Consider the following 26,125-nt stretch of genomic DNA (forward strand, 5'->3'; position numbering starts at 1 on the left):
CAATCCAGTGCTAAGAAATAAATGCATTATTTTTATCTTTATTCAATCACTCTAATCTTTAGCAGTATGAAGTTAACTATAATTCTGACTTTTGTGATTGTGTGTGTGTGTATTTGTGTGTGCATATGTGCATATATATCTATATTAAATACATACACACATATATTTTCTGAATAAATTAAGTCACACAATAATTAGATATTAAACAGAAATGTGTTTCACCTGCAGTCATTTAATACAAGATTTATTACAGATCGATTCTTTTATAGATACTTCGTAGACATTGCTACCTCGTTAGTTACTTTTACCTTGTAGTTTGGTAAATGCTTTGCTAATTATTAATGGATGAACTGCATATTGAATGATTTCTTTGTTGTTATATTTTTATTTAAATATTTAAATATACTAAACTACTTTCATATGAGATCAATTGTTTATGCTATTATAATTGCCCACTTAACTTTTCCCATTTTTATCCAACACTTTCAGTCTATTCAGAATCAACCTGGCATGTAGGCAGAGTAGGTTATTGCCTACTATTTATGATTTCAGTGAATATCAGAAAGATTCCTCCATGCCTCCAAATCGCTGCCCTAGCTGATGGAACCAGAATTTAAAATAGCTTTCAGTTCCCCCTATTTGGTTTTAAATTTAGCATATGATCATTCAGGGCATTTTTATCCCCCCAAATATGAAAACTATTTAACCAGACAGAAATATTTAGTCCCTTCTAAAACTCTGATTGGAATACTAAAATATATTTTTAAAAATGTTAACCCCAGAGCAGTTAATTTTACCATGTCTTTGTCCTTCCATTATCTCTTCTTACTTCTATTATTAAAAAGAAAGAAGTGAGTCTTTATATCTATAGAATACAAATCCTTTAATTTGCTCTTGAGAAGAAAAAATAATTTATTCAAAATATGATGAATGGCAGCTCTTCATAAGTTTGAAACACTTAATTAATTAAAGGAGTAAATATTTTAGCATTAATCAATAAAGACAACAAGCGATATATGTCTCCCTATCAGGCAACATCCTAGGCCAGATCTATTCGTACAATAGGTTAGATTTTTTTTTTGATTAGTGTTATTTCCAGAGTAACCAGCTTCTTTTTTTAATAGCAATTAAGGCACCAGGAAAACATGTATTAATCATTTATAATAGGCCTTAAAGAATTTTTGTAAGTCTAACCCTCTAAAATTACAATGCCACATACTATAATGATGTTTTGGTTTCACATAACGAACCATCCATGTGCCTTGTTCAATTGTAGAGTGCCTCAGGAAATGAATTCATAATAACTTCAAACAGATTTTCAGTTTTTTCCTTGGGAACATGATCAAATTAGGTCATGGAAGCTCTTTGGCTGATCATAACTAGAGGTTTCTCTTCTATCATTATCCTCTTTCAGCTAAGACCTATTCACCTTGAAGCCTACATCTTCCTCCTCTTCAAGAATTATGCTTGGGATTAAGTGACTTTTTTTGTTCTCATATCTATCTCACGAGACATTTCTTCAGTCTTTTCTCCATTACTTTTATTTTAGGTCTGAAGGTGGTACTTCACTGTACTACTTTGCTAAAACTTTATTACTTCTCTCTATAGACTCCGATGATTTTATTCTTACAACTTTTAATGCTGTCATAACACACGAATCCCAGATTTACCTTTCTCTCTATCCAGTCCAATGGTCTCTTATTCTTTTTCAAAATCCTACCTATTTTTCTGAAATACGAGCCTTAGTTTTTATAGCCAGCTAATACATAAAATGTAATTACCTATCTCCATTATTCTAGAATCTCCTTACCTTTTCTATTCTTTGCCTTTTTAAAAATCTCTTATTTCTAACCTGTTGCAAAGCCTGTTGAGTTTCTTATAAAGATTTCCCCATATTCTTTGTTCTTCATCTCAACAGCTTAACATCTTATCTGTGCAATTAAGCATATGTGGCAGCTTAATAAATACTGTTTGATTATAATCTCCCTCAGATGCCACTGCTGTGTCCTCTATGATTTCTTTTACATCTCACCTTCTTCCATTCTGTTCCTCTCAAAATAGTGCTGCCAGAAATTATTTTGCTCCATTTATTTTCTCTTCTAAATTCCCTTCCTCAGCTTCCTCTTGTCTCTGGCTTTAGGGGGAAAAATACTTAATTGTCTGGATATTTACCAAGCCTATACAATGTGTGCCAGCCAACAGTTCCTCTATAAGAGTTTATATTCCACTGGAGTAGTGTTAAGAGCCAAGACAGCTTTTTCAGCCATTATTTGGTTCTGAGTGTGATCACCATGCCTCTTATAGTTGGCATAGTTTTCTTTGAGGTAGGTGAATAAATGAAGGGAGAGAGATTTCCAGAGGGAAAGCTAAATTTTGTTTTAAGAACAAGAGACATGTAAATCATGTAAAGATTACCCACAAAATACTTCTGTAACTTGAGTTTGTTGTAGACAAGAAGGACAAGGAAGTGGATGATTCTGTGGGCAAAAGGCTGTGAAATAAAGCAGAATCTGAGACCTGGCTATGACCTCAAGGACCATCCATTTCAACCATCTTACTTTCCAAAATTGGGAACAGAGATCCAGAGAAGAAAAGCAATTGCCCAAGATTTCAGAAGTAGTGGCGGAGCTGAAACTAGCCCAGGTTTTCTAATTCATAACCCACTGTTCTTTCTGATACATTGCATTGTTTCTCTGTCATTTCATTCCCTTTGTTCCCTCTGGGCTGGCAGATTCCTTTGTAGCCTTCTCCCATTTACCTTATGGCTTCTTCTTCCAATTCCTAACAATTTGAAATTTTTCTTCTCTTTTGGCAGATTATGCTACCTCCTATTTAAAAATTCTTTGTTTTTATAATAACTTAGATTTTTAGAAACAGATGTGATTGCCATTTACAGAAGAAGGGTATGATATGCATAAATCTAAAGATAAACCCAAACCACTCTCAGAAATTTTTAAATGTCATATTTTTAATTCCATTCTTAATTTAGTAAAAAAAAAATGACATGTACATTTCATTATAGAATGTTATTTGCTGATAATATAAGTTAATAATAATAATAATAACAAGTTAACATAATAACTCATTTAAGTGAATAGCTATAAAAGCTGAAAAGCAGAAGATTGTTCTAAGGCCATGTCAATTCACTAGAGTAACTAAATTGTGGCATAGTCATTCCACTTATTTTAACCATCTTAATCATTGATTTAGATAATTAACTGATTCAATTGATTGTCTATCTACACAGCCAAAAACAATCAGCCACTAAATATATTCAGTTGTAGCTTATAGATATACTCTAAATTGAGTTATTTCTATTAAACCAGCCAGATGTTATTGTTTTGATTATTTCATTAAAAATATTGATTGCTTCTTCTACCTCCTAGATTAGTGACAAATAAATAAAAAACCAATAATCATATTACCAAAAATCTTTTTTTTCTTTCTTAATTATACCCTTAATAACTTAAATTGATGGGAACTGTTATTTCATTAATTAGGCTCATTGTTAATGAAATTGTTATTAGTAATGTTTAATTGAGAATTTATATCCCCAATGTAAAATGAATAGAAGTTAATGAAAAATGTTCACAGGAAACACACAAACAAACATGCTGTACTTTTAAAAAAAAATAAAAGGAAGATATTGTTGTTCCCTCTAGATCAATTAACTCATAATGCTGACTATACTCACCATGAACATTTTTGCATATCCAGTATAATTATAAACAAAGTATACACATATGCATAATTGCTTTTAAAAAAAAGAGAGCTACTAAGACATGTAAATTTCTTTTTTTAATATAAAAATATCACAGTTATTTTACCAAATGTGTGACATTAGATTAAATCACTATTAGCTTTTATTAATTCAGGTAATGCAGCAATAAAAATTTATCTCATTTAGAAGCTTTTGATTTAAATTTTTTTCCTTGCAGGGATCATTTCCTGGTGTGAAAGTTGTCCAAAGAAAATAGCACATCAATTCAGGAGTGTAATAGATTTGAAAGTACAACATGCTATCAGCATGACGATGTATTTTTTTTCAATCATACTAACTCACTGTGTCACAGCTAGAATCAATATATATTGGTTTCTTTGTTTTCATGTTGCAAGTGTTATTATTTACATTTTAATGAATGCTTAGTAATGTTTGCTTAACTTTTTTTTAACCTTTTCATTTAAAAAAAAGCATATTAACTTAATGAATTTGAAAAAAGAATAATAAAGGAAAGAGCAATTAAATAAAACAGACACAGGATGATTCATATAGGGAGGGTTAGTTATATGACAAGTACAATATGTTGATTTCCATAAGTAATGACTCATTCAATGTATAACTTATTAATAAGTACATGATTCTAGGTATGCAAGATGGGACTTTTTATATACAGAATTTTTGTATGTATATACAGTGATTTATGTATGTGGTTTATGAAATAAATCTTAAATTTTTAAAACTCTATCTGTAAAAATGCCATCATCTAGTAACTGACAAAAAAAGATATATCCAAGTACAGAGAACAATTCTGGTCAAGGGGAAAATGTTAGAATTAAATTTTTTTAATGTTTTTAATTAACAGAGTAAATTATTGTTAATTTTTAAAGCCTTTCTTTTAATTAAAATAAATGGGATTTAGAAAATTAAACAGTAGTTTAAAATTTTATTCCATTTTTAGGATTTGCTGTTTCTGAATTTTAAAAGTGATTTTAATTAAGTGTTGTCTAAAAAAAATTCAACTAAGCTTTTTTCTGCTCTTGCACAAGTCCTACTAGCTAATTTGTAAATGGACCAAATTCTGCATATGTGCATTTTTTAACTTCAGAATCTAATTCAAACATCAGATAGATGCATATAATACAATTATTAATCTAGATTGATTGGAAGCAGAAACATGGATCTAAAGAGGACCTAATGCATTTCAGACACTAAGAGAGAGACTAATCCCAAAGTTTTACCATTCCATGATGAGTGTTCTGTCCTGTTATAGAGTTTAGAGAACTGATATTTCTTTTAAAACAAAGATGCTCCAAATAAAAAATTAGCAGCATCCAGATTTTAATTTGCTCCTGTGTAAAATAAGAAGACTGAGCAAGGTGATCTCCAAAGCCTTTTCTATCTCTAGGTGATCATCTAAATCTATGAGGGGAACATCTATCCATGAGAGTAGTCAGAAGAAATGACTGTAGATATGCAAGGTGGGACTATTTAAAAACAGTAAGGAAACTGATTTTTGTACAAGGCTTATGGAATTCGTTTTCTTAAATTTAAGACATAGCCATATTATAATTTGCTAACTTTAATGTCTTCCTCATTTTTCCATAGGTATTTTTCAGTTTAAACAGGGACTAGGTGAGAAAATAGACAAATATTTGAATCCCGATCTACAGTAGTTCTTGTCAGCATTAAGAAATCATAGAATCTTAATGGAGGGAATCCCTATATGAATCTACAGCTAATAATAATTACAACATTTATACAGAACTTTAAGGTTTGCAAAGAAATTTATAAATATTATCCCATTTAGTATTATGACATAAATGTTTTTATCCCCACTTTACAGATAAGGAAAAAGAAGTTGACAAGACTTAAGTGGTACAACCAGGATTAAACAAACTCTAAGAACCAAATACAATCTGATACCTATATATTAGTATCGCTTGTTTTTAAATCACCTTCATTTAAAAATACATGCATTCCCTACCCTGAAATCCATCTTTCATATCAATGAATAAAAAAGAAAAGGGGAAGGAAGAGTAGGAAACAATTAAACCTAACTAACCAACATAGTCACTACAGCTGACAGTCCATTCAGTATTCCTTACCTCGCTAAAGAGGAAAGGAGATAGTGCCCTTTAGTTTCTTTTCAGTTATGTCTGACTCATTGTGACCTTTCAGGGGGCTTTCTTAGCATAAATATAAGAGTAGTTTGCCATTTCTTTCTCTACCTTATTTTACAGATAAAGAAACTGAGCCAATCTGCATTACGTGATTTGCCCAGGTCACACAGTTAGTTTTTGAGGCCGTATTTGAACTCATGATGAGTTTTCCTGACTCTGGGTCCAATGTTTGATCCGCTGCACCACCTAGCTACAAGGGAAGGCTTAAATAAATAATCAAATAAATAAAGTAATCAAAACCAGAAAATAATATATACAGTGACTACTACACCAATGTAAAAGGAAACAACACCTTTCACCAAAGCAACAAATCCCAAGAACTGAATACTGTTATTGATAATGACCAAGCTTAGCCTTATCTCTTTTCTCATTACAGGGGCAGAGTCAGGAAGACCTGAATTCAGTTGTACCTCAGACACTTAATAACTGTGTGACTTTGGGCAAATCACTTAACCTTTCTCTCACTCAATTTTCTCAACTATAAAATGGAGATAATAATAAAATAATAAAAGATACTTATCTTTCAGGATTGTGAGAATGAAATGTAATATTTATAATGCATTTAATGCAGTGCCTAGCATATAGTAGGTTCATAATATATAGAGTTTTTGTTTCTTCTTTTTTTGTGTTAAACGAAATTTGTGTGTGTGTGTGTGTGTGTGTGTGTGTGTGTGTGTGTGTGTGTGTGTGTGAAGAACTACCATCCATGACAGTTGTCAACCTCTGCTTGAAACAACTTTGCTAATATTAGAACCCTCAACAATTGTTCAGTCCAATGATTCTAATTCTCATTTATGGTTCTTAGGGCACTCCCATTCCTCTTTCATGAAAAACAGCAGTTCATTCATAACATAGTAAATAGTGGTAAAATTTAGTAATCTAGGTTTCCCAACACTCTTCATTGACTTTTCCCCAGTCAAGTACCCTTATCCAGACTTTTCTACATCCAACTGTGAAGCCAGCTGTGAAACTGATTTATGTTCTTGAAAAATTTCTGTAGGGAGAAAAATAACACTTCACCTTAACAGCAGTAGTTATGTTCCATGTGTGATGTTTGCTACAATTATTATCCTTTGCTTCTGCATCCTCTGAATAGCTAAGATTTTTGTATTTTTGCAATGATCTTGGATATTAGGGTTTCCCATTGTTAGAGGCCTAAATAGGGTGAGATGTGTGAGTGTGGGTATGAATATCATTGTATATATGTATGTTTGGGGGCAAGAATATTGCCTAATAACTGTAAGCATCTTTAAATGAAAGATTAACAGTTTTATCAGCAGTCATTTGAAAAGAGGAGGAGGGAGGGCAGGAATTCAGGAAATCAAATTGGAGTAATGGAAAGAAAGTGACTAAAATGGCCATATTTTTTGACTCAAAGATTCCCACTACTTAGGTATATACAATTCAAATGTCAGTGACAAAAAAAAAGCCCTCAAAACACCAAAAAAAAATTGTGGTAGCAAAAACCTGAAAGCAAAATAGAGTGGGGAGTCCCCAAATAAATTATGGTACTATATGATATTGGTATACTGTAAGAAATAATGAATATGAAGATTATAGAAGGGCATAAATATACATATGAATTGATGCAAAGTGATATAAATGCAACAAAGAATTTACCCATATGATTACAGTGATAGAAATGGAAAAAATGGAAAATTTAAAATGAATATAATTATAATGACCTGAAGAATCTTACTCTGAAAAAAAAGATATACAGATGTCACTTCCTTCCCCTCTTGATAAAGATTATAGGTGCAGAATTCTGTAAATGTTATTTGACTTAATTTATGAACCGGTTAGTTTTGCTTGACCTATTTTATTTTTATTCTTTGTTAAAAGGGAAGGCTTTCTAAATAGGACAGTGGCATTAAGAGATGGGTATTTGGGAAAAGAGAGGAGTGATATATTGGGTTATAATATGAAGTTCTGCAAAAACCAAACAAAATTAAGGGAAAGGAAATGAGTGCAGGAAAAGAAAATAAAGGCAATTATTTAATGTGTTTTTCATTTTTAAAAAAGTATCAATGGAGGGTTTGAATTTATAAGAAACACTATGGTATTCTTTTGTCCGGGCTTGTGATTTCATCTGTATTTGGAACTCATAGTTTTGAAGAATGACTCAGAAAACTAAGAAGGGAAATTATTTGACTCAGGTTACACAGCTAGGAAATGACAAAAACAGAAACCTGGAGTCATTCTTACTTCCAATCACTAGATCATGCTGCCTTTCAAGGTATGTCTGATAAGTTGTTCAGGTACTTTCAGTGAAGCCCTTTTTATGGACAGAAAAATATTCAAAGTAGTACCATCTTTTTTTTTTTTTTGGATTTGTAAGTAGAGAGAATACAAATCAAGCAAAAATTGCTAGAAAAATGACCAGAATGAGAAAATTTAAGGGTAAAGAAATATTATTTGGCAGGAAAACATATTTGCTTCTTGAATTCTACAGGGTTCCCAATCCCCGGAACAAAAACAACAAAAATATTTTGAATAAAGGAACAGGATTATTGGATGACATTAATATGGAACATGAAATGCCATGAGAAAAAAAAGTATCTTTATAACCCCCATTGAATGTAAAATTAGAAAAAAAAAAGTAGTCCTACAGAAAAGGACTTTTCTTATTCTAGAATATGTTGCTAACTTTAATAATGGATATTCACTAAGACTAAAATGAAAAAGGAAAATCGCAGGAAGATATAATTAGCCAAGTGGTCAGAAAATACTGGGGAAGAAATTGAACAGAAAGGGGGAAAACTTGAGACAAAAGATCTGAAACAAAAGAACTAAAAGATAGGATAAAATTAAAAATAAAAAAAAAACAAGGGAGGGAAGGAATTTCCTTTTTTGACTTTGAGGTTAGAACTTGAGATATACAAAGTCTTTCACTCCAACTTAAATATTAGTAACGATTGATCGTTCAATACCTGATGTGCACATCAGGCAAAAGAGTTAGCCTTTATATAGTACTTTTTAGGTGATGCTCAGTTTTATATACAGTTCTTTATACAACCTAGAAGGGAATACATATATAAAAAGAGAAAGTTAAGACAGTGTTTTAAGTCGAACTAGGCCCAAATCAAAGCCCTTCTTGGAAACAGCCATTAGGTTCTTCTGAGTCCTGTGATTTCATGATAGTCTCATTGAACTGATTGCACACAGATGACAGTGTAATAAGTGGCTGCATAATGCTTTCTACAGTTTTTTATGCAGCTGCTAGTGTGGGTGGGCTTTTTTCTGAAAATTCAGAGCAGCCTCTATAGTCGCAAAGCTTAGGAGTCTTGCCGAGCCCCTGAGGGCCAGCATCTACTGAGGTCTCCTTCCAAATACAGAGGCATTGAAACCCAATACTTACAGTAATTGTAATAGGTCTCTCTGAATATCTGTGATGAGAATCAGGTAGCCAGAAGGCAAGAATACCAGGAAACCAGGGCTTGAAAAAGAACAGGTAATTCACTCTGTGAGACTGCTTTCTTCAATATTATCTTAAATGATTGTCATAAAGTATTTTAACTTAATTGAAATCAACATCAGAAATGCCACTTAATTAGGAACCATGATTTCCCCCAAAATTTAATTCAGTTCCGGACACAATAATAAATATATTTTTAACATATTAATAAATTGAACTAAAATTTATGACTGAAGATTGTATAAAAGATGTGAAATAGAACAGATCATCTGCTTTGGGATAAAATCATTTATCTCAAGGATATATTTAAAAACATGCCCTGTTTCCATCTGGACAGTATTCATCAAAACATATTTTCCTGTTTATCAAACAATACAAGCTGCAGAGTAGCTGGTAACAAGCAACCTAAAATTTGATATTGTGTTTGAATTATCTGTTCCATCAAAATGTAATCTTCATGAAGGTAAGGATTATCTTGTTTATTTGTAATTGTATTCTTAGCACTCTGGACAATACTTGACATACAGTATACACTTGATAATTCTTTCATTTTTTTCTTCCCTTTCTTTTTATTTTCCTTTTCCTCCTTTCTTTTTTCATGCTTTCCTTCCCTTTCTCTTCTTTCTTTCCTCTGTCCTTTCTTCTTTTTTCCCCATCTATCTCAAATGACATTTACCCAAACCTTTCTTCTGTAATCTATCAGATAATTAGGACTATTTTGCCCATAGCAATTGGTTCTAATCCTAATTTGTCCAAAAGGAATTTTTATCCATAAATCTAAGGAGTTCTTTATTAGATCAGAAAATATCATTGCGGAAGAGTCCTTTGATTTCAAATCAATTTTAACTTTAATAAATCCTTTAAAAGTCAGAAAGCAGATTCTCCTATTGATAAATGGTCAAAAGATATGAACAGACAATTTTCAGACACAGAAATTGAAACTATTTCTAGTCATATGAAAAGGTGCTCCAAATCACTATTGATCAGAGAAATGCAAATTAAGACAATTCTGAGAAACCACTACACACCTCTCAGATTGGCTAAAATAACAGGAAAAGATAATGACGAATGTTGGAGGGGATGTGGGAAAACTGGGACACTGATGCATTGTTGGTGGACTTGTGAACAAATCCAACCATTCTGGAGAGCAGTTTGGAACTATGCTCAAAAAATTATCAAACTGTGCAAACCTGTTCTCGAGAGACTTGTGACAGTGCTACTATTGGGCTTATATCCCAAAGAGATACTAAAGAAGGGAAAGGGACCTGTATGTGCCAAAATGTTTGTGGCAGCTCTCTTTGTAGTGGCTAGAAACTGGAAATTGAATGGATGCCCATCAATTGAAGAATGGTTGGGTAAATTGTGGTATATGAATGTTTTTTATTAATATTTTATTTAATAATAACTTTATATTGACAGAATCCATGCCAGGGTAATTTTTTTTACAACATTATCCCTTGCACTCATTTCTGTTCCGATTTTTCCCCTCCCTCCCTCCACCCCCTCCCCTAGATGGCAAGCAGTCCTATATATGTTAGTTATGTTGCAGTATAACCTAGATACAATATATGTTTGCAGAACTGAAGAGTTATCTTGTTGCACAGGGAGAATTGGATTCAGAAGATAAAAATAACCTGGGAAGAAAAACAAAAATGCAGATAGTTTGCATTCGTTTCCCAGTATTCTTTCTTTGGGTGTAGCTGCTTCTGTCCATCATTTATCAATTGAAGTTCAGTTAGGTCTCTTTGTCAAAGAAATCCACTTCCATCAGAATACATCCTCATACAATATCGTTGTCAAAGTGTATAATGATCTCCTGGTTCTGCTCATTTCACTTAGCATCAATTCATGTGAGTCTCTCCAGGCCTCTGTGAAATCATCCTGTTGATCATTTCTTACAGAACAATAATATTCCATAACATGTTATGTTATGGAATTTGTCCAGTAATGAAAAGAGCCATCTACACCTAGAGAGAGGACTATGGGAACTGAGTGTGGACCACAACATAGCATTTTCACTCTTTCTGTTATTGCTTTCTTGCATTTTTGTTTTGCTTCTCAGGTGTTTTTTTTTTCTTTCTAGAGCTGATTTTTCTTGTGCAGCAAGATAACTGTATAGATATGTATACACATATTGGATTTAAAATATAATTTAACATATTTAACATGTATTGGACTACCTGCCATCTAGGGGAAGGAGTGGGGGAAAGGGGAAAATTTGGAACCAAAGGTTTTGCAAGAGTCAGTGTTGAAAAAAATTATCCATGCATATGTTTTGTAAATAAAAAGATATAATAAAAGGCAGTAGGAGGTCTAAGAAGTAGCATGGAATTGTGGACAAAATGCTGGACCTGAAGTCAGGAAAAACTAAGTTCTAATCTCTGCTCATACTAGCCACGTAACTATTGAAAGATCCCATTAAATAAGAGGTCTGCATAAAGTCTCTGTAATAACATGATATAAACCCACAGTATTGACCAGCCTTTACATACGTAATTGGCCATTTGCTGCAACTCATAAAGACTATTATCCATGGAAGGGAGAGTGAAGAATCATAGTTAAGAATGATAGAAAAAGTATTCCCATTCATTGTCTTCATTGATAAAGTGAAGAGTTAGAATCCTGATGGTCTCTGAAGAGTCTTCCTTCTTTAAGTCCGTGATCCTGTAATTCATATTCTGGTGAGATGAAAAGGAATTCAAGCTTCAAAATATCTCCAAATTTCAAAGTCTTATAATCTAAATATGTTATAAAATCAACCAAAAGCATCCATGCTGACTTAATGGTAAATCCACTTTGAAATCAGAGCATCTAAATAAGCCCAACTGATATTTTCCTCAAAAACATCTTACATTCCAGGGAAATTATGATGATATTGCTTAGATGGAACCAGCAGTATGAACATCAGGATCCCCTTGTATATGTTTCATGTGATAACTTTTAATTTAATGTACATTATCTCTTTGGCAAACAATGGGAAGAAAGAGATGAAAATGAAAAGTCTCCAATATATTAATACTCCAGTTAGCAAGGGAGGTAGAGTGAGGGAAGGAGTAAATACTTCTAGAGTCAGGCTAGATCAGTTAGAAAAGCACTTTCTATCCCAACCAGTTCTATCAGACAATGGAAACAATATGTTCATCTTTCTAGGCCTAGTACTTTGTCTACTATTGTTAAATTTCAACAGTACAGTGGTGACAATCGCCAAATATTACCTCATCTTTTTAGAAGCATAATCATTTGTTTTGCCTGTTGCCTCTTAAGGATGTTCTTGGCCCTAAATAAAACTTAGAAGAAAATTAAAATGGTTAAAGCTTACAAATATACAATTATAAAATTAAATGAGATTAAAAGTTTCCTAATTTAGTTGATAAAATTGTTCTTTTTATGACTATTTTTCTCCTTTCTTTTGAGGAAAACCTTTATTAAGGTTGGAAAAAAGTTATTGTGTATTTTCCAGGGAACAATACTTTCTATTTTGGTCTTCCTAAACCTGATCTCTAGAGAAGAATTGTTGCTTAATGAATAGAGCCAGGAATGAATGAATGAATGAATGAATGATGAAGAATTTTTGCATGATACAATTAGAAATATAAGCCAACCCTTCTATTAAGGATCTCTCATTGAAACTGGGGGAAACAACACCTATAAGAAGATCTGGGGTAAAGACCCTATCAATCACACAGGGACTGTGGGGTCTTGACAAGTCACTTAATATCTCAGAACCTCTAAAATGCAGAGAAGCTGTAAGTTAAGTTTTAGGAGGAGAAGAGCCTCACCCACAATTCTCTATACCAGTGTGAATACCCACCAATTCTGAACAAGTAAGCCTACTCAGCTATTCAAGGAAGACTGCAATGAGCCATAATGTCATCTTAGGGAATGCTTTTTCTGTCACTTTTGACACCCTCCCTTGCCTCCATAGATGGTCTTTATGAGTTGCAGCAAATCTGATCAATCCTCTGGTGCTGTCTGTCTCATCTTAGTACAGAGATTTTATGGAGGAGGCCTCTTATTTGATGGGATCTTTCAAGCTCAGACTCCTCCAGATTAGCCTTCAAAGGCACAGATGACCTCCAGGCCATGGCGATGTGGATAAATTTATCCCCTGAGCTCTATGCCTCTGTTTATAATAGCTCACATTAATATGGCCTTTTAAATTTGCAAAGTATTTTCTTCACAGCAGCCCCTTGATATATCAGTTTCTCTATCAGATTATTAGTTTGTGTTTCAAGAACATATGTTTTATTATGGATGTATAAAATGATTGGTTTGGAAGAAAGTTGATAAATGGCTTTGCAGTATTGCATATAAAGAGTTCTCTCTGCCTGGAGTATATGAACAGATTTATTAAAAAAAAATGTGACATGTGTAAGAGGGAAATTACAGAGAAACCACTTGAAATCTCACTGATTGTGATGAGCTTGCAGGGCCCAGTCTTATGCTTGAATGAACCTGAGGGATACCTCTTTATGGAATGGGAGCATGCCTACTCGTACTTTATTGCTGGAATACTGGAAAATGAAGGTTTGTAATTTAGGAAGGATGATCTCTTTCAGAAGAGCCACTCTTACCCATGGTATATAAAAAAGGCTGTGAGATCATCTTGGCCCACTTCACTCTCTCTTGCTTGATAAGATTCCTTAGCCTTTTTCAAAGTACAACTAAATGGGAGAAGGGAGGGAGAACAATTGATGGTGATTTGCAACAGAAGCACATGACAAAGGCAAACATGTGCTTGCAGTTCAAGAAGGTAGCTCATGGATAATGTTCCTGAACTCCAAGATTCAGTGTGAGTAGAGGAGATTTTTAATTTACTAGGCAGCATAATACCAGAATTCGGTCTTTAGAGAAAAGAAATTCATGAACAATATCAGCTCTGGGAATTGTTTTATGTTAACCCCAAATTCAAAAATTTCCAGTTTGTGAGTTAGAGGATTACTCTAGAAAGTAAGAAAGAGAAAGCATAGAAAGGAGATTTACAGATACAAAAGACTCCTGGAGAAAGAAAAGGATAATCTGCATTGCTCCTGTAAATCCTACCTGGAGAGCAAAGTTACTTGGACAGTGAATGTCAGATGGAAAAAGGATTGTTTTATTCAGCAATTCCCCAGAGTAAATTTTAGAAGGAATCTAAACCAAGCAATCTCTCCAGTGACAACCCTATTGAGATTTCCCTGGAGCAAATCCAGTTAGCCAAAAAAAGAAAATGACCACAGCAAGAGACCTAGTATGTGTTAGTCCATAGTCTTTTATTAGACTATAGGCTAAATGCTATATTTGTTTGGCTTTTTTTTTAATCTTCATTTTATACAAGAGGAAAGTGAGGCACAAATTAGTTAAATGACACAGAGCTAGGAAAGGTCAAAGCTAGCAACTAAATGCAAAAATCTTGTCCCTGAATCCTATGTACTTTTTATTGTAGCATGCTGATTTATTATTTTCAAGTAACTCTTGTTATGACAATTGATTTATTTTACATAAATGATGTTGGAGTATTTAAAATATATCAGTTGAAATCTAAATATATAGACAAAGCATTTAAAGACTCAAAAATTTACTTTAAAAAATCTGGTTGCTTGTTTTTGTTGAAAGTAATATATTGCCACTTTTGTGAGAAATGGCTTTAACAGAAATAAAGGGTTTTTCTATCTACAGCTGGAAGGGAATACAGAGGCCACCTAATCCCACTCCCTAATTTTACAGATGAGGTAACTAAGGCCCAGTGAAAGGTCAAGTGACTTGCTGAAAATCACATAGGAAACAAGTGTCAGAAGTGAGATTTTACCTCAGATCCTCATACATAGAAGAAAGAACTTAGCAACCATTACTTTTTGTCACTCTACCATAGATAATAGGATTAAAAAGAGGGATGTAAAGATTTAACTAGTGTAATTAATCCTTGGGGGATGGGAAAGAAATTTCTTGAATAAAGAAAATGAGATCACATGAAGAATGAAACGAGTATAGGTTTATATTTATATATTTTGCATGCATCTTTCATATATCTGAAATCATTTACTTTGAAACGAACCTATGGGGATAGTAGGCCGAGGTTTATACACATTTGAGAGGCAGAGACTGAGATTCAGATAAGTTAAATGAGTTCCCCAAATTCAGTTGTCTATTAAGTTGCAGATTCTGAGGACGTGGGCACTAACTCCTGAACTACAATGTCCTCCTCTTGTGTTTCCAGAAAGGGCGAGATGGTAGGATCCCAAAAATGCAGTGACCAAAATTAAAATTTAAGTTGTGGTCCTGCCTGAAGGAAGGAGGGGGAACAAAAGGCACTATCAGAAAAGAATCAAGGGACTCGGTGACAGGCTGGAAGCAAGAGGACAAAGAGGAGTAATTGAAAATTATACCAAGTCTGTCAGTTGGAGAGGATAATAGAATTACTACAGTGACCAAGAAGGGAGGGAATGGGGACAGGAAAAAAGATGAGGGGGATTCAGTTTTTGTCCTCCTCATTTTGAATTTGTGACATGACCTCGGAAGGAAATATCAGTTAGTCATTTAGAAATACAGCGAGACCAGAGAGAGAGGGGATTGTGCATCAAAAGGGAGGTCTGGAAGCGAGCAGCCAAGCCGCGAGTCTTTTCGTTCGTTGTTGTTTTTAAAAAGCAACTATTAATTGTGCCCGCTACAAAGTAATCCGAGGCGTTTTTGTTTTTGGTCGCCGCATAGCGTTACAAGTTAATGATGCCGCGCGGTTCCAAAGCTGTCGTCTGGCGCGGCTGCTGTTGTACTGGAGGAGCCCCCTCGAGATTCCGGTGCCACAGAGCAACTGTTAGTGTTCACTGACCTTCTGCACCAGCTGGCTTTGGGGCTTTGAAATTGATTTTCCTCATCTCAGTCTCTGATAGTCTCTCTTCAAGTGCGCCTCTCTAGTTCATCACCAGAGTGAGGACGCGGGCACAAATAGCGGAGGAACTGCAGGCAGGCGTCACACAGGGCATCGTTAGAAGCATCAGAACAAAAATCAGCCCGTTCCGGTGTGCTCGGTGTTAAAAGAGGCTGCTACTTTTATTGTGGAATACAATGGGGAATTTTTCTCAAAGGGTGGATTTTTTTAAAAATTCCCAAATATGGTCTAAAAAGTCAAGGGAATGAGGGCCAGAATTCAGGCTGGCAACATCTGGATCCCAGGTCCTAACAATACATTCTGACATGTAGACAGACAGATACTTATTTTTATATAAGTACAGATAAATGCACATGCTGATCAATATACGTGTATGTAATATACATGCTCATGCACATAATATACTGCAGATGTACATAATATATATTTGTTTATAAAATATACATTGTATATATTACATATATGTGTGTGTGTGTGTGTGTGTAGCTCCACATATGGATGTCTACATCATACATATTCCCAAAGCTCCATAACCTTGTATGTACCATAAAGTAGAAGGCAGAGGATCATGGGGGAGGGGAGAGTGTCATTTACAGAGAGTTAATGGGAAAAATAATTTCTCTGTGTAGAAAACTTGTATACGTCTCATGCAGAGAAGATATATTTTAATCATAGTCATCATCTGTCATTGTTCTTTTTTTGCCTATTTCAGGGGGAAAGACTTTTTATTCATGGGAAATGGGCATCCAGCCACTTTGAATCCAAGACTAACAATGGTATCCCCAAATGAAAATTAATATATATTTATAAATTTATTTACAAATTGATCTATTTAAACACTTTGCGGCACGATTGCCTACACCAGAATCCATATGATGGTGTTTTAGATGGATGAACTTGTAGATAAATTCAACATATAAAAACCTTTTAATTTTTATGAACTTCCAAAATCAAAACCATCCTTTCCCACACATCCTAGAGACAGTGTAAAAAGTTCCATTTTCAATTTCTTAGCATTTTTTCCCTTCCTATATTCAGATTTATTTAAAATCTAGCCAGGTTTTATTTGGTTTTTATAGACTTAGACCTAATAAGTTATTTATGTGGACAGGCATTTGGACAGAGAAGGAAAAAAAAAAATCTTGTGCATCTGATTCATAAAATCTGTTACCAAAAGTTGTTATAAATTCTGTTTTTTCCATGAAGGCATGGAGTAATAGATCACCTCTCTAAATTTATATTAAAATAAATTAGAAACAAGGTCAAAGAAACCCATTTAAAAATAGTAGATTATCATGCCTGGCCTTTCAAGAAAATCCTCAAAGCCCCATGATTGGAGCATTTCCTGACCCATTCATAGTAGAAATATTGTTCCTGTGGACAGGGAGTAAATAAATTGTACTGATTTTGGAAACTGAGTCAATGCTCAATTCTACCTAGAATTCCCAACAAGGCCTAGTAAAGCTGAGTAAATTGACTTTTGCTGCTACTGCTAAACTGATTAAATGACTTGCATAATTTAGAATGTTTTATGTCCCCCCTCCCAGCAGATTTATCTTCCTGATTATGCTTCTTTTAGATTAGAAGTAAAAATGAATTTTCAGTCCTTGGGGACACAAAACTGGTTTTGGCCATGCACAACACTACTGGGCTGAACAGAGGATAGTCTATCTATGATGAAAATATTACCTCAGATAATTGACAGAATAGATAATGTGCATGCAGATAATTGAGTTGACTTCCATAAGCCTGTGTTTCTGAAGGTGTTAAATGCCAGGTGTAACTAAAAAGGAATGATATTCATTTCCTTGGAGTGGATGGTGCTGTGTTAACAGACAACAGATGATTGTTCATCTAAGCACAAGGAGGTAGCTAGATGGCTCAGTGGATAGAGCACTGGGCTGGAATTAGGAACTATTGCATTCAAATTTGACGCCAGAGTCTTACTAGGTTATATGACTCTGGGCAGATCACTTAACCTCTGTTTGCTTTCACCCACTGGAGAAGGAAATGGAAAATCGCTCCAGAATTTTTGCCAAGAAAATCCCATAGAAAATATAGTTCGTGGGTTCAAAGAGTCAGACATGACTGAACAACAAGGATTATCAGCAGTTAGGATTATCTGAGGGTAAAATTGAAAGTGAGTTAGTGAGTTCCCTGAGCTAGAAGCATTGAAGCAGAGAGTAGGTGACCATTTAATCAAGATTTTGTGTTAAAAAAAAAAACAAAGCTTCATATGTCAGGTACACAAATAGACTAAATGACTTCGGAGGTCCATTCCCAGTCTAAGGCTGTGTGACTTGTAAATGGTCTTTGAAAGCTTTTTATAAAGAATTACAGGAATACTCTGAACAGAAATAAGTTTTACATTTCCAGGATTAGAACCATTCCATTTTAGAGTTGGAAAGGATTCCAGAAATTATCCAGAAGTATCTGGCTCTTTGAGCCAGAATTCATTCTGCAACCTCTCTGAAAAGTCATCATCCAATAATACTTTTAAAAATTTTTATTTTATTTTCAGTTCATGCAACAAAAGAAGCATTTCCATAACATAGCACAATTAAAAAACAAAAGATGATTACCTATGAAATTACAAATGTACCATGTACGACTTGCTATTTCCTCCAAATATATGACAGTTATTATGTAAATTTCTTTGTTCCCTTTTTTTCTCTCCTCCCCCAATACTAGAGATGCTAACCATTAGACACAAATAGGTATATATGTATGTCTATATACATATATGTATTTGTACATAAGTGTATATATGTGTAAAATTATTCTATACATACTTATATTTCTCAGTTCTTTCTCTAGGTGCAGGTAACAGCTTTCTTCATGTGTCTTTTATTTTTAATTTGTGTATTTTTAGTAGTCAAAATGTCAGCTATTCAAAGTCATTCTTAAAACAATATTGCTATTATTCTGTGCAATGGTCTTCTAGTTCTGTTTACATCACTTTTCATCATTTCATGCCTTTCCATGCACTTCTAAAATCATTGAGCAAATAGTTTCTTATAGTACAATAGTATTCCATCACTATTATTCACCACAACTTGTTCAACTACTTCTGATGAGTGTTACTCTTAAAGACCTTCAGTGATAAGCAACTCACTGCCTTTCACACTTTACCCCTCTATGCTGGGACAGTTCTAATCATTTTTTCCTTATAAGGAACTGAAATGTTTCTCTCTATAACTTCACCCTATTGTTCCTACTTATGATCTGTCTGGCCAAATAAAAACAACTATAATGTCTCTCCCATACAAGAGCCCCCAAGCCGGTAAGAATAGCTGCTTTTGAAACCCTTTTTTCTCTCCTATTGAATATACATCTTCACATCTGTTAATGGATCCTTGTATGGCATAGTCCCAAGTCCTATCCCATCATGACTACCCTTTTTTGACTGCATTCCAGCCTCTTAGTGACCTTCATAAAATGTGATGGCCAGAACTAAAACTAATACTCCTTCCAATGTGGTGTGACTATTACTTCATCCATACATTTGGACACTGCTTCAGTTGATGAAATTTATAATCTTGCTACCTCTTTGGCTACTACATATACAGTTTTAGAGACAGATTTAGTCTACTAAAGTAGACTAAAGTCTACTAATATTTTTCCTATAAGACTACTGTCTAGCTATGTCCTACCCCATCCTGTAATTTGAGTGTTCCTTAATAGTACTTTATATTTATCCTTCTTAACATTCATTATATCATTTTCATCATGTATTTCCAGACTATTGAGAATTTTTTGGTTGGCAGCCATATCATGCATTGTGCTAACTGTCCTTCCAAGCTTTGTGCCATCTGTAGATTTGATAAGCATTTTGTCTGTGCCTTCATCCTAATCACTGATGATAAAAATGTTGTTATACACCTGCATATGGAGTCCTGTAGCACACTTTCTCTAAATTCACATTGATAGATTAAATACCTCTGGTAGTATAGTCCTTTCCAAATCAGCACAGTATGTATTATAATTTAGTTCACATCTCTGCAGTTTATCTTTTTTTTTTTGAAGCGTACTTTAAAAAGTTTTGTTTCTTTTTATTATTTTTAAAAATATAACTAATATAGAAATATGTTTTGCATGACTTTACATACAGAGTTTTTTTTTTAATTTTATTTTATTTAATAATAACTTTGTATTGACAGAATCCATGCCAGGATAATTTTTACACGACATTATCCCTTGCAATCACTTATGTTTCGTTTTTTTCCCTCCCTCCCTCCTCCCCCCCCCCGCAAGATGGCAAGCAGTCCTATATATGTTAAATATGTTGCAGTATATCCTAGATACAATACATATTTGCAGAACCGAACAGTTCTCCCGCTGCACAGGGAGAATTGGATTCAGAAGGTAAAAATAACTCGGGAAGAAAATCAAAAATGCAAATAGTTCACATTCATTTCCCAGTATTCCTTCTTTGGGTGTAGCTGTTTCTGTCCATCATTTCTCCAATGAAACTCAGTTAAGTCTCTTTGTCAGAGAAATCCACTTCCATCAGAATACATCCTCATACAATATCGTTGTCGAAGTGTATAATGATCTCCTGGTTCTTCTGCAGTGTATCTTAAGAGCAGTGGGAGATACTTTGTCCAGTGTCTTGAGTAGGTAATGTTCAAGGATGCTTGATTTCATTTGTGTTACAGATCGCTTCCCATGTATTAGAAAGTTTTCATAAGCTGCTATGCCAAAAAGACAAGTCACTGGGGGCTTAGATAGGCCATTATCAGGCCTATATCACATATCTTGATAGTTCATTAGGACCTTATCATTTCTGCTCTCTATCATAGCCTTTGAGAACCTAATATGAGCTCTAAATCATAACAAAATATTGAAGGAGGAATTTAACGTTGAGCCTAATAGCCAGAAAGAGTAGGGGAAGAAGAGAAAGGAAAGAATAAAGAGGAGAGACAAGTCAATAAAGCATTTATTAAGAACTTAGAGAAGAGCTAATGACAGAGTAGTTAGAGCACTGGCCCTGGAATCAGGAGGACCCCAGTTCAAATCCAGTCTTAGATACTTGAAACTTACTAACAGTATGATCTTGGACAAGTTCCTTAATCCTAAATGTCTCTCTTAAAAAAACACACAGAGAGAGAAAGGAAGGAAGAGAAAAGAAAGAGAAAGAGTTTATTATATTCCAGGCACTATGCTAGGAACTAAGGATACAAAGTAAAGCAGAAATCTTCTAACAGGATAGACAGCCTCAAATTATGCAAGCACTATACATACATGCATCAGATATATATAAATAGATAGAGATATATACTGTGTACATATACATATATAATATGCATATGTATCTATAGACAGATATACCCTCAAATAGTTGTGTGCACATGTTAGATACATACCTGTTTGCACCTATACATATGTATGTGTATATATTACATAGATACCTATAAGTATATATAGATGAATGCACATAGATAGATACACATACAGTGCAAGGGGTAGGCAATCTCAGGGAAGGCAGGGAGTAAAAGGAAGGGCCAGAAAAGGCCTCTTACAGAAGATGATATTTGAAGTAAGTTTTCACAGAAGCTAGAGAAGTAATAGGAAGGAGAAATGAGAAGGAAAAGCATTCCTTCCTTAAAGGCAATCAACCAAAGAAACATCATTCCAAGAGTTGGAACACCATTTTTCAGGAGCAGTGAGAAAACCTGGTTGCTCAATTATAAAGTATATGAATAAAAGTCTAACATGGAAAGGTAGAAAGAAGGTTGGCCATTTGGGAAGGCCTTTAAATGCTACAGAGAGAACTTCATATTCCTGAAGGTAATAAGAAGTCACTAGAATTTATTAATTAGGGGAGAATGATGTAGTCAGATCTGTACTTCAGGAAGTTTACTTTGGCAATGGAATGGAGAGTGGAAGAGTGGGGGAGACATGAATTGGACAGATTGCCTCATAGGCTGTTGTACCTAATTCTCAAGGCGTGACGAGAAGAGGACTGAACCAGGGTGGTAAATTTAGGATGGTAACTCTGAGTGCAGAGAAAGAGATGTATCTAAGAGATGCGTGTTGCTTTGTCTTTAAGAATATTTATTAGCATTCATAATCCTTTTATATACTGTGAACTATATAGATCATGTAAAAAGGGAAAAAAAGAAGGGAGATATGTGGGTATAGATATATCTCTTGAGATATCTATCAATATGCTAGATATACCCAAAAATGTAGCTAGATATCTTCTCACTTTTTGTTTTTTATAGGTAAGTCTGAAGACATATTGCTGTCTATAGATGGATGTATCTGTGTAGACATAGTTATATATAGATATCTTTATCATCTCATATTTATCTATGTATCTATAGATAAAGATATAGATAGCAACCTGTGTCTTACAGTTTCACATCCTTGTATCTTACAATGATATTTTTTCATTTTCACAGGCATTTCCTATTCAAAACAGGAACAGGGACGACGCCACTGTTCAGTACTGCCACACCAGGATACACAATGGCATCTGGCTCCGTTTATTCCCCCCCGACTCGGCCACTACCTAGAAACACCCTATCAAGAAGTGCTTTTAAATTCAAGAAATCTTCAAAATACTGTAGTTGGAAATGCACTGCCCTCTGTGCTGTAGGGGTCTCTGTGCTCCTGGCAATACTACTATCATACTTTATAGGTAAGTCTCCATTTTTATGATTAAAGCTAGGTCTCAATTAGTACAGATAATGAATCTCCTGAAAGTCATATTATTCAAATTCATACAGTGTATTATCCTTGAGCTGGAACCAGTGACCATATTTTATATAAGTTCGAAGAGTGTGATTTTTAATACATGAAGACATTTAGAATGTGGGGAGTCATTATTCACACTAATCGGGGCTTAGCTGTATTGTGACTGTAAATCAGGAGACCCATAATGCTATTTTTAGTGATTTAATGTATATATTTACTTTGCCCAGCAGCATAGCAAGAGATTATAGTTCAGAATGAGGTATAAGAATTGGGCTGATAAGTATGCTGTATAAATCACAAAAGTATTTTCATTAAATTTCAAAAATTTTAGATAAATAGAAGAATTCTCTCTGTGTGTGTCTCTTTGTTTCTCGCTCGCTCTCATTCTCTCTCTTGTTCCTTCTTTCCTAATAAAGCATAACCTTGCTCAGTACGTTTAAAAACATTTCTGCTTTTTGGCATATCACTAATGAAAACGTGTATCTCTGCTACATTTCATGCACACAAAATATTTCATGCCTTTGCTGGAATAAACATCAGACAGGAATCTCCATGGCTGCATAGTCAGTAGGGAACTCTGCCTACTTGTGGTATCACACATCTTTCAGCTAACTCAGCAATCTAAATGTAAAGCTCATCACTCAGGGCCATCACCCAGCACTCAGGAACACTCCCTAGAGGGTTTCAGGCCCATAAAACAATGAATGGATTATAGACTCATTCACATATGTGGATTTTTTCATCTTTGCAGATGGAGTATTGATCATGTTTTTCATTTAATAAGTAATCCAAGTAATGCAGACTACTAGTAGAAAGTTGCACATGGTCGTATGACTTAACCATTTCACAACATGCCAGAGAACACAACAAATTAGGAATTGTTTCTGAAATATAAGAAATTAAAATAGTTTTTATCGTGTTTCTAAGTGATAGAAAGGGCTTACTGCTTTAAAATGCTAACAGTGTTCACAAAGACATAGCATAGATTGACATAGCATGTGTACCACAAAGAAAAAAAAAGCTAGCTATGCAGATTCAAGTTTTTAAAATTTTTTTAATTAATGAAATAAAACAAGCATTTCCATAGCATAGTACAATAAAAAAGATGATTGAACTTGAAACTGCAAATTCACTATATACAACTTGCTATTCCTTTTAAATATACTATAAAATAATCATGCAAATTTCCTTTTTTTCCTCCTCTTTGCCCTTCTTTCTGGCCCTCTCATTTCAGAGACAATTGCCATTAAACACAAATAAGTATAGACAGATGTATAGATAGACACATACATATACACACGTGTGTGAGTGTATGTATGTAAAATTATTAGATACATCTGTTTATCCATCTTTTCCCTAGATGCAAATGGTGGCTTTCTTCATATTTTTTAAATCAATATTGTTATTACTTTATACAGTATTCTCTTTTGCTAATTTTGCTCTTCATTATTTAGTGCAAGCCTCCCAATGTTTTTCTAATATCACTGAGCTCATCATTTCTTATAGCATAATAGTAGTATTCCATCATAATCACACACCACAACTTATTCATCCATTCCCCAATTGATGGGCAAAATAACCCGTATTTCTAAAATGTTTATAACAGTTCTCTTTATGGTGGAAACTGCACAGATACAAGTTTTCAAAATATTATATGATGCTCCAGGAATTCCTGCTCAGCCTAATATCACAATGTGGCTGTATATGGAATAATTTCATCATTCTTTGATGAGTGATTGTTCCTGTGCCTAAATTATTATCCCAGTTTTAAGATAGATGTTTTCAGGAACTGTATTAACTCTTATGGGTCAAAAGGTCAGTCCTTAAACAACAACATATTCCTTAGGAAAGAGGCTAGAGAAAGCTAGAAAAGAAGTGATCAGAACTCAGGAAAAAAGGCAGTTATTAAGACAATCATGCAGTATTGTATCGTGCCATCTACGAGTAGTACAGACTTGCAGAAATGTTGGGATATTTCCCCTGAATAATTGAAATCAGAGCATAAAAATTTAAACTTTTAAAGAAATCTAGATTTTTAGAGCTATAAGGGAATTTAATTCAAACCCTTCCTCTTATAGAAAAAGGAGATGTTGGTCCAAAATAATCAAGATGACATGATTAATGTCATTGATTAGAATCCAGATATCATGATCTCCAGACTAGGGCCTTTCCACTGCATCACATTGCCAAACCCATTACCTCATTCATTGTCTCAAAAGATTTGTACGCTTTGATCCATACATACATGTGAACTTCCAATGAAACCTTACTCCAGTGCTTCATTCTAACTGAAAAAAATTTCCTCCCTCATTTGCCCCTTCCTTCATGCTGTCTAAATGTCCTCTTTAGTTCTGAAATTAGTGCCAGAAGGATCACATGGGAGTGACCCTGGGCTCTCAAAGGCTTTGCCACTGAAGTGCAGTGTCTAATTGGATATATCAAAGTGGGGATTGCTTCTAGTATAGATTTGGCAATGAATTATATTCTGGTTGCCAAAAGTCCAGTGTTGCTAAATTTGCAAAGCCTCTTCACCACAAAATTGGCCACTGATAAAAAAATTTTAAGCCACAGAAACTCGCAATACTTTCTTCTAAAATACAGAGGTGTTCTGGTCTCATTTTAGGAGTGCTTACCACATGGAATCACAGATTTTTTTAAAGTGTAAATTTAAGTGTGTACAAATGTAATGACAAATATCATGTATTATATTTCCCTATTGGAATTTTTTGTCTAGATATATCTCTATAATTTCTGTGACTCATATCTTATTTCCCAAAGCAACCGAATATAACAAAAGTAAACAATGGACTTACAAAATGAAAAAAAAATCCTTTCTTCTTTCCCAAATACTACAGTCCATCTTCTTATTATTCTTTCTTACACAGATAAACCGCACAATAAGAATAAGAAATAAAGCCAATTTTAACTTACCTATAACATAAACTGTCTTTAAAATTTTTTAATTCCTTTCATATATTTTATTTTTAAATTACTTCATCCCTGATTTACTTTTATGATCCTTTCTACAATATACTTGGCACACGTTTTATTTGATCCTCACCATACCTGTGAGAAAGAAGTAATAGACTTATTATTACTCTTTTTCAAGAAACAGGGAAATTGAAGCTTAATAAAGTCTATGACTTGTCCAAGCTTGTATAGCTGGTCACTGGCAGAGGCCAGGTTAAGTAAGACTCAGTGATTCTGATGCCTAGTCTAATACTCGTATTGTTATTCCTGAT

At 34.1% G+C, this 26,125-nt stretch overlaps 1 protein-coding gene across 1 annotated transcript in view; it reads left to right on the forward strand.

Annotated features, from left to right (window-relative positions):
- TENM3 (teneurin transmembrane protein 3) overlaps positions 1-26,125 on the forward strand; it is an 808,000-nt gene that overhangs the window by 571,738 nt on the left and 210,137 nt on the right. Inside the window, exon 6 of the mRNA XM_051965257.1 lies at positions 22,589-22,827. Within this exon, the coding sequence (XP_051821217.1) occupies positions 22,589-22,827 (239 nt within the window). The remainder of the gene's footprint in view (positions 1-22,588; positions 22,828-26,125) is intronic.

This window comes from Antechinus flavipes, chromosome 6, assembly GCF_016432865.1.
Source record: "Antechinus flavipes isolate AdamAnt ecotype Samford, QLD, Australia chromosome 6, AdamAnt_v2, whole genome shotgun sequence".
NCBI classification, from domain to species: Eukaryota; Metazoa; Chordata; class Mammalia; order Dasyuromorphia; family Dasyuridae; genus Antechinus; species Antechinus flavipes.